This window comes from Gymnoscopelus braueri (assembly GCF_963280865.1).
Source record: "Gymnoscopelus braueri genome assembly, chromosome: 24".
NCBI classification, from domain to species: domain Eukaryota; kingdom Metazoa; phylum Chordata; class Actinopteri; order Myctophiformes; family Myctophidae; genus Gymnoscopelus; species Gymnoscopelus braueri.
The window spans coordinates 34,036,360-34,053,425 of record NC_137626.1 but is presented as its reverse complement, the minus strand read 5'-3'; the positions used below and the strand labels follow the sequence as shown (position 1 = coordinate 34,053,425).

The window sequence follows — 17,066 nt, the reverse complement described above, 5'->3', positions numbered from 1 at the left end:
TTGTCACTGCAGGTACCCCTACAGGCTGGGGCGGCACCTGTTAGCAGGGAGTGTTGGGCGGGAGGAGTAGGACGAAGGCTCTGCGTCCTCCCGGTGGGGGCTCCTCACTGGCAGGTGAGTAGGATACGACAGCAGTGACAACACACAGAAATGTGTGTGGGGAGGAAATCATTGGCATAATAACGACTGAATTGGGGAGAAAAAGGGGTGAAAAACACAAAGAAAACGACAACAACTGGAAGATCTTTTCTAACTGACTGGCCATTCCTCAAGACCACATTAACAATGAGCGTAACAGCTGACACTGGACTGTCATGTTTTCATGTTTGTCTGTCAGACGTCTATAAAACTTTAAATATATTTTGTGTGATGTGTGTGTGTGTGTGTGTGTGTGTGTGTGTGTGTGTGTGTGTGTGTGTGTGTGTGTGTGTGTGTGTGTGTGTGTGTGTGTGTGTGTGTGTGTGTGTGTGTGTGTGTGTGTGTGTGTGTGTGTGTGTGTGTGTGTGTGTGTGCGCGTGCGTGTGTGGGGGGGTGTGTGCGTGGGTGGTCCGCAGTACATGAACGGTGAGTGGTCTCCAGGTGAGAAGCAGAGGACCAGAGCCACGTTCCTCAGCTCCAAGGTTCTGGACTGTGCCGTTCCATCCCTGAGCAACATGGCCGCCCACACAGAGGACTTCATGATGGACGACAAGCCCTACGCACGCTGGGAGATCCAGGTAACGCTAAGAGTAGAACAGTACCATTTTGAGGAACTTTTACGATACTTGAATATTTCCAATTTTACAATTTCTTAAAAGCGTTTTTAAATGTATTTTTTTTTTAATATATTTTATTTCTGAAATTATTTTGAAAAATGTTATTATTATTATTATTATTATCATCATTATTTATTTGTTTCAAATTTATGAAAAAAATGATTGTTTTGCATTTTTGAAAAGGAAAACAATAAAATCCTTATAAAAATGGGTTCATGACCCAAAAATGGGTCGGGATCAAGAATTGGGTCCCGACCCATTGTTTGGGACACACTGGTGTAGCCTACTGCACTGCTAAAGCAGGAGTCTTCAACGTTTTTCAGGCCAAGGACCCCTTAGCTGAGAGAGAGATGAAGCAGGGACCCCCCCCCCCCCACTACATATTGTATACAATTGTGTTGCAGATTAGATCTGCTATATTTGCCTAATGTTCCACTCAGAACAGGGGTGCTACGGTTCAAGTCGTTAATTTAAAAAACATTATCCTATCACACAAAGATTTGGCAGCCCCCCTGTTGTAACTGAGGACCCCTTGGGGGTCCCGGACCCCCTGTTGAAGACGCCTGGGTTCAAGGGGGAAAACATCAACCAGCTTCTTTTGTTTCCTGGCAACTAAAGTTTCCTCCGGAACAACAGCCTGCTTTTCTCAGAGGCTTTTCTCAAGAGTGTCTAAAAAACACCAGACTGCTCTGGAAAAGCAGCAAGCAGCTTGAGTTTAATTACTTCAACGTATCTTGTAGTGTGTGTTCCGCTACTCTGTTTTATAACACGAGGTAATGAGACATGTTGCCGCTGAATTCTGTCTGATTGTAATTATTATCACGTTAGATGAATTCCCACGGTGGTTCCTGTCATCTGTTGTCCTTTAACTGGGTTCACCTGAACATGGTGATCATTCACTGGATTCCATTTGTAAAAAAAAGAAAGAAGAAAGAAACCGAGGGAGGGACATTTTCTTTCTTGCTTCCATGTAAGCCCTATACAGCAGTGGTTCTCAAACCTTTTCATGTCAATGACCCCCAAATTGACACTTATTATTTTGGCATATCTTGAAAAGACCCCCACAAAAGAAGATTTTTATCTTCTCTTGTGGGCTGATTCTCGGCTCTAGCAGTGATTCTCAACCATTTAATTTTTTAATTTTCAACCCCCAGTTTAACATGCATTAGGCTACGGACCCCCATTTAATGGCATTTCTATCTCTGGGACCCCAATTTATATAGTAAAATCTATGTTAATTTAACTCCGAGAGTGTACAAATGGAACCAAATTTGGTTCCATTTGTACACACTCTGAGTTACAGACCCATAGGGTCCATTTGGTTCCTAACTATCTATCATTTAGCTGGGGACCCCCTGGGACTCCCTCAAGGTCCCCTGGGGGTCCCCAGACCCCACTTTGAGAACCAATGTTATACAGTGTTATTTGAGCTTTTTGCCTCCACCAGGACGGACAGCCGAAGGCCGGAGACTATGTTTTCGCCCCTGTCCGTCCGTGTGTGTCCGTTTGTCAGTGAACAACTAATCTCTGGCACTGTTGGACCGATCGGCGTGAAACTTCGCACGCACACTCCCAGTAGGCAAAGGAAGAATCTCTGCCTCAACTTTTCTTTAAATCTGCCTCATGGTAGCGCTATATCAGGCCACTTCACGCTTTGGCCTATAACTCTTGAACCGTAGGTTGTACATTTCAACTTGCACTTGGATCATGACGCAACTCCCCGTATAGGTGATACCCATATCCGCCTGACAAGATTTTCCGGCATTTGGGGTTTTCTTCAAAACACACTTTTTGCTACTACTACTTTGACAGGGGCGTAAACATAGTCTCCGGCTTTCAGCCGTCCAGCCTGACAGAGACAAAAATATATTTCTAGGGACAAATTAGACAATAAACTAAAAACATCTTTCAAAAGATCTTTTTGAAAAGAATTACAAAAATCCATTAAAAAAAGGAAAAATATCCAATCACATCGCATTGGGACACATTGTGAGCTTGTAGATTATGCTATTTTCACTATAAAATAGGGCTTAAGTGGTTACTTTCATAATGTACTTTTGGGCCCATGCAGGGAGACACCATATATCCCCTTTGGGGTATTGAGCTGAAACAGTTTGGGGAACCACTGAAGTAGATTGCAGCACAATCTGTCGTTCCCCACTTATACCTGCTCAGTTATCGGCTCATTTCCTGCCAATCTCGTCCCTTCCTTGTGTCCAGGTGACGAACGACGGCTCCCAGTACAGCCAGGCCAAGGTGCTGACCATCTACGACGGCGTGTGCCAGATCTGTGACGCCTCTCCCTCAGGACTCTGTAAGTTAAAGGTACAGTAACTCATCAACGCATCAACAAAGGCCACAGATAAGAGAGTTATTAACCGCTTTGACCCTATGTACTTTGTTGATCTGGGTCCCTCCAGGGGTCTATACTCGGACACTCCTTTTTTTTCCTCTACGCCAAAAATGTCATGTTAACCCATTAAGATCGGGAAACTTTGGCTATTCAAAAATAGCAGACATACAAGCTCATAGCGCGGCACCATTGTAGTCGACTAAATCAACTGTAGATTTAGTCAACAAAAATTGTATGATATTTAGTCAACTAAAACGAGATTCAAAGTAAAACATTTCAGGTGACTAAAATATTACTAAAACTAAACAGAATTTTATTCAAAAGACTATGACTAAAACGAAATCAATATTAGCTGAACACCGATTCAAATGCAAAAATAGCAAATATAGCCAAAAATAGCACACACACACACAACAAACTTGTCCCGATGCGATACGTTTTTGAGCTTGTAGATCGGCTAATTTGAGCTATTTCTGAATACTTTTGTGTGACACTGTAGCATGACGAAGTAGCGCATTAATGTACGTAACGTTACTATATGGAGATGAGAGGTTTCTCCCCGACAGCAACGAAATGTGAGGAGCGGTGCTAAAACGGAGACCTCCAGCCGCGCGTGCAGTGTTGTTACCAGTTTGAACGTTGATGTGCAGCGGAGCATTGTTGCATGGCCAGTGTGGGACGTGTTTGCAGGCTCATGTCTGCGATAGCACTTAGATGTTGGATGAATCAAGCAAGCAAGCAAGCAGATAAGCAGAACATGCTTTCTCTCCCTCCCTGGTCCCAACATGGAGCAGATGTCTCATTTAAACCCCCAGGCACGCACCTCTCCTAACACAAGCACGAATGCATGCACGCACACACACACGCTTACACATACACGTGTGCGCACGCACGCACACACGCACGCACGCACGCACGCACGCACGCACGCACGCACGCACGCACCGCAACGCACGCACGCACGCACGCACGCACGCACGCACACACGCACACACACACACACACACACGAATGCCAGGGGATAATCCATGCTTGCCAATGTTGAATCAAATGAATTACCTGAGGTAGAGATGTTATGTTAGATTATTTATAGCTCATATCCTGTCTGTTATACTGCGTGTCGAGAGAGAGAGAGAGAGAGAGAGAGAGAGAGGAGAGAGAGAGAGAGAGAGAGAGAGAGAGAGAGAGAGAGAGAGAGAGAGAGAGAGAGAGAGAGAGAGAGAGAGAGAGAGAGAGAGAGAGAGAGAGAGAGAGAGAGAGAGAGAGAGAGAGACGAGAGAGAGAGAGAGAGAGAGAGAGAGAGAGAGAGAGAGAGAGAGAGAGAGAGAGAGAGAGAGAGAGAGAGAAAACACAAATCAGTGTGTTGCTGAAAAGTGAAAATGTTGCCCCAAATACATTTTATAACCGTTCTCTGGAAACTGCTTTAACTTTTTTGAAGTTCGGAGTTAATGATTTAAAAACTGGATGTCTTCATGACTCCTCCAACTCATTTTTTCTCTCCTTCCTGTCTTTCCATTTGACACGTACTCTCTCTCTCTCGCTCTCTCTCTCTCTCTCTCTCTCTGTGTGTCTCTCTCTCTGTGTGTCTCTCTCTCTCTGTCTGTCTGTCTGTCTGTCTCTCTGTCTCTCTCTCTCTCTCTCTCTCTCTCTCTCTCTCTCTCTCTCTCTCTCTCATATATTCGGTCTGTGTCTCTCTCTCAGGAGAGGACCTGTACAATAGATGGGATGTGCTTTGCGGAGGGAGACTCCAGTCTCTCCAGCCCCTGTCTCATCTGTGACCCCGATGCCTCCAAGTTCTCCTGGTCGCTCAATCAAGGTACGGTTCCATTTGTAACACTGAGGGTTTTACAGTGAAGATTGGGTTCCCAGAGACTGAGGTATCAAATAGGGGTCTGTGGCCGAATGCAGTGACTCTCAAACTGTGGGGCAGGGCCCACTGGTGGGCCGTGAGGACATTCCAAGTAGAGCTCAGCTCTGTTTATCATTATGCAGAATACTCAGTGGTGGAAAAAGTACTAAAATGTTTAGTCCGGAATTCAAAATGTACTTGAGTAAAAGTACATAAGTATTGGTATCAAAATGTACCTAAAGTACCAAAAGTAAAAGTACTCGTTATGCAGAAGGTCCCATTTAGAGCTCTAATTCCAAGTATATCCATTTACACCTATATACTCGTACATTATGTGAAAAAAGAAATGGCACTGTATTTATTTTCTTTAAAACCTTGAAAAGTGAGTTTTCATTGTGATGCCGATAAAACTTAAAGTATAGCCTGCTATGTTAGTTCCATTGATCCAAGACTATCGATTGATTGATCATTACATGCTCTGATCTTCATCTGACATCATTGATGGGGAATCCAAGTTAATAGAAAGTGCACACTTTCTCTTCCTGGACAGTTAGCATGCTATAATGGAAGCCATTGTTGAAAAAAAATTGTCGAAGACAGAACATTAACAGCTACCCCGGGGTCACAGAAGTATTTCAATTGAAAATCCCATAGGGAAATCATATAAGAACTGTGTTCCAAAAAGAAATCAGCCTGGCGATTCTGTCAGGTGTGTGACTATGTTTATGATATTGAGTTGCATTTGATAACATCTGTGTTTGGAGAAGAAACAAAATAAATCCTTTTATTACTCTTTGGGCTCATTTGTTTATTTTTGGTACACAGTTCTTATATGATGCAAGCTAAGATGACTCTATGGGATTTTCAATAGGGGAAAAAAAACTGTGACTCACGGGGATAGCGGCCTCTAGTGGCAGTGATGTCAGACTTCGGTTCTCTATTGCACTTTGTGTACACATACTACACGTAATGCACTTGCCCATCATGATTATTCAATAAATAATAAAAATCATGACTGCACCTCTCTTTACTGTGCAACATATAACTATGCAAATAACTATTATCCACAATACGATTTTTTCACGATTTTTTTAACACTTATTTTCCAGACAAATTATTGAAAACTGTATTTTCTCTTATCCTATTTTTAATATATGAAATTAAATAATGCCTTTTTATTCATGAGGTATATGCATTAACTGTAAGGTACACATCAAGGCATAATACGTTTTTCTTTGTAAAATAATAACTTTTAAATATATAAGTCGTATGAAATAAATGAATTTTAAAAACATATATCCCAGATGAAATCAATTAGAAAGAAAACCTCTTCAAATAAACAACTAATAGTAGGCGAAGAAGGAAGGGAGTCTAGCTCGATTGCGCCCTCTGCTGGTTGCATCGCGATGTATGTCTTATTAAATTGATTTAAAATCGTCACCCGTTTGATTTAAATCGATTTACGACAAATCGTTACATGCCTAACTATAATCTATAATAATCTATACTTTAAACACTCAGGTTACAATTTTGTGCAATAATGGGTAACATTGGACCTGTTACAGCCACCCATAACACTGTCAAGTGTTCAGATGGGTGGGCTGCGAATGCTCGAGATTTTCAAGTGGGCCCTGATCCAGAAAAGGTTAATAACCAGACGGCCTAATGCATATCAAACTGGGGGTCCTTATACCTCCTTAGTGTTAATTGAACTCTTAACACATTGAGTGCCAGGTACTATGCATCCAAATCATCCTCATAGTGTCAGCGTTTTTTACCGTGTTTTGACGATCGTTGGACAGCCGCAGAAGCCACCACGTGCACGTGGATGTCCGGGGGTGGGGGAGGGTCCCGTCTATTCACTGGAACAAAAACATTTCCACCGTGATCGGCCATTTTGGAGCGATAGCGCGTCAAAAATGGCTGGTTTTAATTTAAAAAAAAAAGGAATCTGAGCTAGGAGTGTTTTTCTACAAATCCTAATATAGGAATGGACGGAAGGGAGGTTTTATGGGATGACGTCACATCCCTCCACTCCTTCTATCAGCGTTGAGGGATCATTCCTAAGTTGCGTTAGAAAAGACGTAGATCTACATTTATGGTCCTTGGCACTCAATGTGTTAATTGAACTCTTAATTGAACTCACTCGGACCACTGGTGGTCCCCGGACCGGACGTTGGGAAACGGCGTCAGATGCACAAATCACCCTTTTCCAAATACGAAGTTCCACCTGGCCTGGCGGAGATAATTATGCTCTCCACTCCAGCACACCCTTACTGCGCTGTCGTCTTTTTCCCGTTGCTGTCGGCAGTCATGGCCGCCAGTGCCCACCTGATGTCGTGCGGGAGCTCCGACTGCTCCTGACCGTACTGAATAACCGCCACCTTGCATAATGTCATGAGACGAGGATTTAAGTCTAAGATGTACAGGTCATTGGATAAGAGGGAATTTGTGGGGTTCTTGTAGCCTCCTCCGTTGAGGATGACAAGATCTCCCACCATGTTACAGCACATACTATACACTGCGCCCGGGCCTTTCCCCTTGGTTTCAAACCTCTTCCAGGAGAAGGTCTCTGGATTCAATTTCCACAGATCACTGAAGGTCTGGTTCAAGTCGCAGCCGCCGTATATGTACAGCTCTCCATTGTAGGCAAAGGCTGAATGACCCCAGCGCTGTTCTGGAAGAAGCTGTGAAGACGGTGTGCTCAGCCAGCAGTTGGTCTCTGTGTCAAACACTCTGATGTTGGGGTCCTGGTCCTGGCCTGTTCTGCCCCCGAATACAAACATCTTTGTTCCGATGATGGTGGCAGAGTGACATGACGAAGCAGGAGGTGGTGTGATTCGGGTGTTAATTAAAGTCCAGACCATTGTGTCGGTGTCCAACTTGTAGACGTCCTTATTGTACCCGGTCAGTAAGGTATATCCTCCATAAACATACATGACCTTCCCCAAGACACAGGCCGAGTGGCCCACCATGTCCTCGAGAATAGCCCCGGAAGTCCTGGGCGCGAACCATCTGTGGGCGTCGACGTCAAACGCGTAAAGAATGTTGCCGTTAAGTAGACCCCCCCACATGTAGATGACATCCCCTATGAGCACAGCTTCATGGCCCTCGCGCATGTAGGACTCTCTTTCGGTTCCCGTTGGGTGCAACGTCGCCCAGCGCAAAGACACCGTGTTTAAGACGTGTACGCGCAGCTGATCGAATAAGTACACCTTGTGCTTCGCTGCGATTGTTGCAAGTTCGGTGCGATTGTCACCACCGTCTGGCCCTTTCATATTCACCGTCCAGCAGAACATCTCTGACAGCAGCAACAACCTGTGTATCAAATTATGCTTGCTAGATTAGCTATGTCTCTGTGAAACAATTGAAACCTTTTTGCAGCTATTTTTGCTGCTTATATTGGTTCAGCAGCACAAACGTCACGCAAAGGCCGGCCAATCATCGAAGCCGTCGCCCTGTTGTGTTGACCCACCCAAATATGGCAAATTGATCATCATAGCATAGCGACCCCAGTCCAGACCCAGTGGTGGACAAAGTATATATATATATACTCAAGTAAATACTCAAAAGTATTCAAAAGTACTAATTGCAAAGCACATGTTCAGAAATTGACACACTCAGAAATGTTCAAAAATAGTGAAGAAGCTTAATTTCACTACTTTTGAAATAGGGCTTAAGTGGTTCATTCATAATATATTTTTAAACGTTTTCGGTCCCAAGAGTCCCAAAATGCAACGTTTCATCACCAGCTTGCAAAAAAACTAAACAAAAAACAAATACTCATAACTAAATGTTTTACTTAACTCTCTCAGTGCCACGCCCCGAGATATCCCGAGTTTTTCCCGAGTACCCTCAGTGCCAGCACGAGAAATCCCGAGTTTTTACTTTTGACTGTGGTCGCGCTATACTGTTTATTTTTCATGATCACTTTCGCTTCCTGACTCCTTCAGACTCATTGGGTTCCGGTTTCATGACGCAGATTCCGTTTCCGGTTCAAATTTTTTTCCCGCGATCATTTTTGGCCAGAATAGGGAAAGTCACGGTTTTTCACACGGTATAAAAAACAAACGGAGAGGTCCACGTCTACTCTCTTTGGTCTGGGTGACGATCAGTCATCGTAGTCGTGTATCACATCGTAATTTAGCCCGATCAACGATTGTCAAAAATGTCAACATCCGGTTATGACCGGATATGACGTGAGCCTGTTTGGGAGGGGGCGAGTGAGCCAGCGAGATCATCAATGTGTCGATTTGTTGCTCTCTACTGGTAGAACTGTATTATGGGTTTAAAACCCCAATCAGATCATTTATTTGAATGAAAAATTACAAAATTAAAAAAAAAGCAAATTGCTGGCACTGGGGGAGTACTTTATGAAAATACTCTTGGCACTGAAAGAGTTAAGTACCCTACTCAAGTAAATGTACTTTTGTCCACCACGGGTCCAGACAGGCTGTGTGAATCGCAGCGCTACACAGCAGACGGTGTTGACCTCTGTTCCTCAACGTCTGCGGACCACCAGGGGTCCAAATACATTTTCAGGGGAAGTTGCTTCAGACTGGTGGATTTATTTGACACTTTAAAGCTGTGGTTCTCAAACCCCCCAAAGGACCCCCAAATGTATTTGGCCATGGACCCCCCATTTGTAAAGTTTTTGTGCCATGGACCCCCATAAGAGACAGTTTCTCAAAAAACTGTAAACTTTTTCTTTTTTTTAAATATATTTTTGTATTTGGCCATGGACCCCCATAATAATTATTTTAATTTGTTTTTGGGAGCAGAGACCCCCATAAAATATTTTTTAAATATGTTTGAATAGGCAAAGTACAAAATAGGCAGATGTGTGAAAAAGGGTGGTTTAACTGTTCCTCATTTTGCTGGGTAATCCCCTGGAACGCCCTCTCAAGGACCCCTGGGGGTCCCCACGGACACCGGCTTGAGAACCACTGCATTAAAGAGACAACAGACTGGGGGACAAGGGCACGTTAACTGTGCTCGTGTTCCATTAATAAAGAGACAACAGACTGGGGCTTTGACGTGTGTGTGTGTGAAGACAGGCCAACAGGCCAGGGCTTGTTGGGGAGCCCATCCTAGCCCTTCCCAGGCAGATGGCCTCTGTGGTTGTTGCTTTTTGATGTGCTCCTGCTGAGAGAGGAGCGGGGGACAACAAGAGGACGGATATCCATCCTGCTTAATGACACACTAATGACTGCTGCACAGGAGAGCTGGGGGACCTTTCAGCGGGTGGGGGGGTGGGTGGGGGTGGACGTCCGGCGTCCGGTTTTTCGCGGGCCACAAGTTTTATCTGGCCCATGAGGACATTCATGAATACAGGAAAAGCATCTTCTCTAGGCAGCAATTGCTTTGTTTCTTTGATACACGAAAATAACATGAGTTAGACTACCACGTTCTTCTGGGTGGTCTGTTCCGGGCTGTAAGCGTGGCCGCTTTAACGCATAGGGATTATAGGCACGTGCCTGTGTGATCCCGTTGAGGGAGGTGGGTGGACATTAGTGGGTACAAATTCACCTGAAAATGTTATGTTATTTTTTTAAACTTTAACCTTTTTAACTCTATACTTAGTTGACCGGATTCACAAGGGCTCTATATTAGGTCCCTTTCTGTTTTCCCTCTACACTACAACCTATATAGAGAGATGACTCGGCTCTAGATAAAATGACTTAACATTAGACAACAAATACACCTGTATTCACTGTCTTTGGGGGCTGTATTTGGTTTGTTTACATTGGAAATTATTGTAAACTTTGGCGTTAAACAGACCTAAGTAACCAATTTTCAAATAGTTTATTTCCCCAACTATAAATGTAATTGTTTTCAGAACTGTATGTTAACCCTAACCCTAATTTATACTAACCCTGTACTGTATGTCCAAAATAATTTAAAGGGATAGTTCACCCCCAAAATGAGACTTGAATTCATGGATTTCTTTTTGTTTTTGTCGCATTCCTAAGCTAATAATTTGATGACGAGCAGCGGTTCCGGTAGGAGACACAAAGACCCTTTGTGTCTCCTACCGGAACCGCTGCCTACCGGTCCGCTGGTCATCAACTTATTGGCTTAGGAATGTGACAAAAACAAAACAATATCAATGAATTCAAGTCTCCATGGGGTGACTAATCGATAGAAAGAAAAGATTTTTGGGGGGTGAACTATCCCTTTCTTAAACATTAACTTCGGTCAACAAACTCACAAGACCTATGAGCTCACAAAGCATCGCGTTGCAACGCGTTGTGAGCTTTGGTTTAGAGGGAAATACTAGAAGATCTAGGATAGCGCCCTGGGGGACTCCAGTCAACAAAGTATATAGGGCTTAAGAGGTTAAGACAAACAACACACACTGACTTCTCTTTCTCTTTCCTTTCCTGTTCTCTTATCCCCTTTCACATTGGTTCTCAAAGTGGGGTCTGGGGACCCCCAGGGGTCCTTGCGGGGGTACCAGGGGGTCCCCAGCAAAAGTAGTTAATATAGCAATCATTTTAACCACTTTAACTATTATTATTATTATACTTTAGCTATTCAAAAATAGCAAATATACAAGCTCATAGCGCAGCACTTGGTGCCGCGATATGAGCTTGTAGATCTGCTATTTTTGAAAAATCTTGAAAATGTGTGCAAATATATGAATATATATATATTTAAATATATATTCAAATATATATTTTTAAAGCGAACATTTTTAACTCAAATCTTTGCTTCTGGGGGGTCCCTGGAACAATATTTTTGAGATGCGAGGTCCGCGGCCAAATTCATATGATTTTGGGGTCCTTGACATGGAAAAAAGTTTGAGAACCACTGACCTATCATCTCTCCTCTCCCCCCCCCTCCTCACAGTGAACGAGCCCCCGACCTTCCACCGCCCCGCGGGCCTGCTGAGGACATTCCCGGGGGAGAACTTTGTCTTCCAGTTCTCCGCCTCTGACCCCGAGGGCTCCGCGCTCCTCTTCCAGCTAGAGGAGGACCAGGAGCAGAAGGAGGAAGAGACGACGGAGGAGGAGGAGGAGGTGCAGCTCTCCCCGGCGGGTCTCCTCATCTGGAAGGTTCCCCGCGAGGAGCGGAGGCCTCGCCGCTCCTTCCGCTTCGCGCTGTCGGATGAGTGCAACGCCCAGAGCACCACCCACGTGGAGGTGAGGGGAGGGGAGGGGAGAGGAGGGAGGAGAGGAGGGAGGAGAGGAGGGGAGAGGAGGGGAGGGGAGAGGAGAGGAGAGGAGGGGAGGGAGGAGAGGAGAGGAGAGGAGAGGAGAGGAGGGGGATTTTGGTTTAGTTTTTCCTTTTTCTTTTTTTTTATAATTTCCAAATGACAAAACCATCTTTAAACCAAACATACGTCTACAATTTGAAAAATAAAAGACAACATTTTGTTGCTGTTGGGCACTCTTTTTTTTGCTTTTTTCATAAATCAGTGCTATAGAACACCCTTTACGTCTGTGTGTTGGTTAAAACAATATTGAGACAATAAAAAGTATTAAAAAGTGCTTCTGACAAAACCAACTAACTCCATTGGATCCTCAAACTTTCTGCTAAACCAGCGAAGTCCAACAAAGGGGGGTGGAGTTAGCTGGTTTTGATGACTCCAGGCTCCACCCCCTTTTGACCTCCAACCTCATTGTGAGCTTGGAGGTCCATTCAGCTGTTCTTATCAACGATGAACAAAACCTCCCAACTCCACTTTTTGTTTTGTTTTTGATGAAAAAAACCAAATGAATGAACATTTTGGAGTTAGCTGGTTTCTGCCCGACAGCAGAGATATAGTATACATTGGGGCAAATGATTGCTGTCGGGTGGGTTAGTTATTATTTAGTCACTAGCTCTTTTCATTGGATAAATATAATATCACTTTGACTTTCGAAATGTTTCAAAAATAGCAAAAAATAGCAGATTTACAAGCTGTGTGAGTTGTAGATCGGTTACTTTCACTACATTTGCGCAAATATATAAATACAAGGTTTCTGCCTGACAGCAACACATCATGTAACAAGTAAAGCAGTGAGAGAAGAGGATGGGACTAGAGGTGGGAAAGGAAAGAGGATAGGAGAGGTGGGAAAGGAAAGAGGAGAGGAGGCAGGAAAGGAGAGGAGTTGAGCAGTGTGTGTGTCTCCCCCTACAGGTGGAGGTGGTGCCGTGCGGCTGTCAGAACGGGGGCACGTGCGTGACGGATGTAAATTTCCCAGCAGGCAGTGGGAGGTTCCTGTGCGTGTGTCCCGAGGGGTCACAAGGTGACCTCTGCGAGCAGGAGGTGGACCGCTGTGCGTCGTCCCCGTGCACGGCCGGCGCGTGCGTCATCGCGGCCGGCGGCTACAGCTGTGAATGTCCTACAGGGCTGACAGGTGAGTCACACGCACATGCACGCATGGATGCAGGCACACACACACACACACACACACACACACACACACACACACACCAACGCAATTGTAGTTTTGATTTCTTCATTATATATATTTTTTTTTTGTTTTGTAAAGATTAAGGTTTAGTTTAGTTTTATTTCGTTTTTTTATTCGGTATTTGTTAAAAAATGTCACATTAAAAGTATTATGTACAGGGGTGCACATAACAGGTGCGCAAGTGCGCATGCGTCGTCAAAATGCATGCTGCGCGGCACATCAGACGAAGCGAGGCGCTCTCGCGTACCAACAGCTGGCACAGCGGGGACAGGAATTTACTTCTTGAAGCCACACTCACACATTCACGCTGATGCACGCGTCCGCCCCATACGCGCCCCATACACACCCATGGGCGGAGGCGGAGGGGGAGGGGACGCATGCTGCACATGTGTGAGTGTGGCCTCGAATCCTGACACAGCGCACACAGCAAGCTGCTGCCTGCGCTACATGCACTCGTCACCGATGATGAACAACCCATCGTGATTTGGTGCAAAATATGCCGTGAACATCCCAATCTGGCGGATAAAAGCAGCGCCTTTTATACAGGGACAAAGAATTTCAGTCACCCAGCTTTTGATAAGCATGAGAAAAGCAAAGAGCACATCAACATAGTGCAAACAATTGATAACAGGAGCAGCCAGGATCGGAGTCGCCCTCTTGACGAGGCTTGGAGTTAATGTCGGAAGTGCTAATCATTCACGAGAAGCGGGGTCCCGCTGCTCCGCATCATGCAGACCATTGCACAGACAAGTTATCCATGTATCCCTCTTTTATCCATCCTGCGAGACGTGTCGCGGTAAAATGTATTTATTTATTTATTTGGTGCCACCAAGTAACATATCTAGGTGCTCCCCTGAGAACTAGACCAAAAAAGGTATGTGCACCCCTGATTATGTAATAAAAACATACCCTTTGAAGTATATTAAGTTAAAAGTTGCATGGCCAAAAGATTGGAAGATAGATTTCACTTCCGCCACCCAATTTCTAGGCTCACGGCCGATCTACACCAGAGAATTTGCGCACACATGCGCATATACGCACACACGCACTTTTAGATCCAGTCCTATTTTTAAAGCCTGCGTACGCGCGTATCCGCACTCCTGGTATAGCCGGTATCATTTGATATCAATTGGATCTAAACAAACACGCTGTACAGGCGACGCATACGCTCGCTTTGAGAAGTCTGGTGTAGATGCAGCGTCATGTACGAAATAATTTGACAAAGACAAAAACTATTTTAGTTTTTTTGTTAGTTTCGTAAACACACTTTTCATTTTTATTTCAGTTAAAGGAGCATGTTCAACCTTCATATAATCGGTCCTCACTTAATGCTCATTATAAGATGGCACCATTTCTGTCTACTAACTCAAGTTCTCCTTGGTGGGCTGTGGACAGTTCAGAAACCTGCCTACCAATGACATCATCGATGGGGATTCCAAGCTAATAGAAACTACAGCCTCTCTCTTCCTGGAAAGTTTGCATGCTGAAATAGAAGCTGTTGTTCTTGCATTAAATATATTTTTTAGACATCTTGTCTTTACCACACCTGCCTACCAATGATGTCACTGTTAGGCAGGTTTCTGAACTGTCCACAGAGTGAGCAGACGGAAATGGTGCTGCCTTACGATGAACATTAGTGACCAATTATATGAAGATAGGTTGAAAATGGACGAAGCGCACCTTTTTGTTTTTGCCACACACAAACACACTTTCCATCTCTCGTGTGTGTAGGTGTGACGTGCAGGGAGGACATTAATGAGTGTGAGAAGAAGCCATGCTACCCTGGAGCTCCTTGTATCAACAGCTTCGGTTCCTACAGCTGTGGCCCCTGCCCCCAAGGCATGCTGGGAGATGGAGTCGCATGTACAGGTAAGATCAAATAGTCTTTTTACCAGTGTGTATTCGTCGACAACCAGCTCAGTGGCCTTGTGGTTAGAGTGTAAACCCTGAGATTGGGAGTCGGGGGTTGGGTGTTCTAATCTCAGTTTGAGTAAAGAGTACAAAAATGGTACCCAATTCCTCCCTGCTTGGCACCCACTATCAAGGGTCCATGCAAGTCCCTGCAACATACTATTGTCTTGTCCATGGGGTTGCACTTGTACTTCAAAGCTGCATCAGACTAAGGCAGTGGTTCTCAAACTTTTTCATATGAAGGACCCCTAAATTAATGTGAATCTGGCCGCGGACCCCCATCTGAAAAGATGTTGTGCCAAGGACCCCCCATGCAAGATTTGTGGTGTGAACATTTAAAAAAATATTCAGACATTTTCAAAGAATGTCAAGATGTTTTGAAAATAGCTGATATACAGTATGTAGGGCCATGGGGTCCCTGGACCCCACTTTGAGAACCCCTGCATTAGACCACGGACCACCATAACTCTGAGAGTGTACAAATGGAACCAAATGGACCCGTAAGGGTCCATTTGGTTCCATTTGTACACTCTCAGAGTTACATATATTCAGACATTTTATATTATAATATTCAGACATTTTCAAAGAATGTCAAGATGTTTTGAAAATAGCTGATATACAGTATTTAGGGCCATGGGGGTCCCTGAACCCCACTTTGAGAACCCCTGCATTAGACCACGGACCACCACAACTCTGAGAGTGTACAAATGGAACGGGTCCATTTGGTTCCATTTGTACACTCTCAGAGTTACAACCACATAAGGGTCCATTTGGTTCCTAACTATCCATCATTTATCTGGGGACCCCCTGGAACCCCCTCAAGGACCCCTTGGGGTCCCCGGACCCCGCTTTGAGAACCAATGCACTAAGGAAACAGGAGATAGGCTCCAGACGGGCCACATGGCTTGTGTAGTTCCTAATGCTTGAAACCCACCAGGCACGCAAGCATAAGCACACAGGTGCTGATTTTCTTCTTCTCTATGATGATAATCTCTCAAGAACAGATTCTGCACTGCATTGGAATCTGTCGGGGAGGTGCGTCATAACGTGTGCGCATGGGCGTGCCTTCAGATCAGGAAGCAGGCCGCGCTTTACCCAATCAAATGTAGTGGGCGGGATTCACGTGTCCGTCGATCCTTCCCCCCTCGAAACAAACCGAAACTAATTTAACAATAGCGTCCGCGGAGCAGACAAAACCACGGAAAGATATTCACATTTTAACTTACTCTTTCATCATAGAAACAAGTGGGCTTATAACCAAAACGATCCATGTTCTCTGGGAGAAGTGGTGTTAGTGTTCCGTGTAGAAATATTGTTAGTGGGAATGAAAACATAGTCGCACCAACCGGAAGTGATGCGCTGAAGGCATACACAAACACCGGTTTCCTTCCGCTCTGGTGCTACGTTTTCTTCCGCCCAGAGCCAACAGACATAGAACAAACAGCAGAGGGCGCTGTTTTTCATTTTCAGTTGGCGATGGGTTCCCAGATTGCCATGATGATGAATGCAGACGCACACAGACTCTCCACTTGTGCACGTGAAGAAAGTTTGTCCACGCGCATTGTCATTGAAATGCATTGACCAGACCTGCATGCGTGAGCAAAAAAATGTGTGTGGCAGATTATTTTGGTGGGTTCAAGGCTACTTACTATCAGTCCAAAGCAGCAAGCTAATGTGTCAAAAATGATCAATTGGTTTGAGCAACACTCAATGACTCTAGCTCAGAGATACAATCCCTTAGACCTTTATTCTCCTGCGGGGGGAATGCAGTTCTAGCTTCACCCAGCTGATGGGTG

At 44.6% G+C, this 17,066-nt stretch overlaps 1 protein-coding gene across 1 annotated transcript in view; it reads left to right on the top strand.

The window, feature by feature from the left end:
- LOC308080598 (von Willebrand factor D and EGF domain-containing protein) overlaps positions 1–17,066 on the top strand; it is a 96,756-nt gene that overhangs the window by 40,948 nt on the left and 38,742 nt on the right. Inside the window, exons 17-22 of the mRNA XM_080422492.1 lie at positions 555–716; positions 2,976–3,080; positions 4,810–4,924; positions 11,810–12,102; positions 13,083–13,302; positions 15,091–15,228. Of these exons, the coding sequence (XP_080278618.1) occupies positions 555–716; positions 2,976–3,080; positions 4,810–4,924; positions 11,810–12,102; positions 13,083–13,302; positions 15,091–15,228 (1,033 nt within the window). The remainder of the gene's footprint in view (positions 1–554; positions 717–2,975; positions 3,081–4,809; positions 4,925–11,809; positions 12,103–13,082; positions 13,303–15,090; positions 15,229–17,066) is intronic.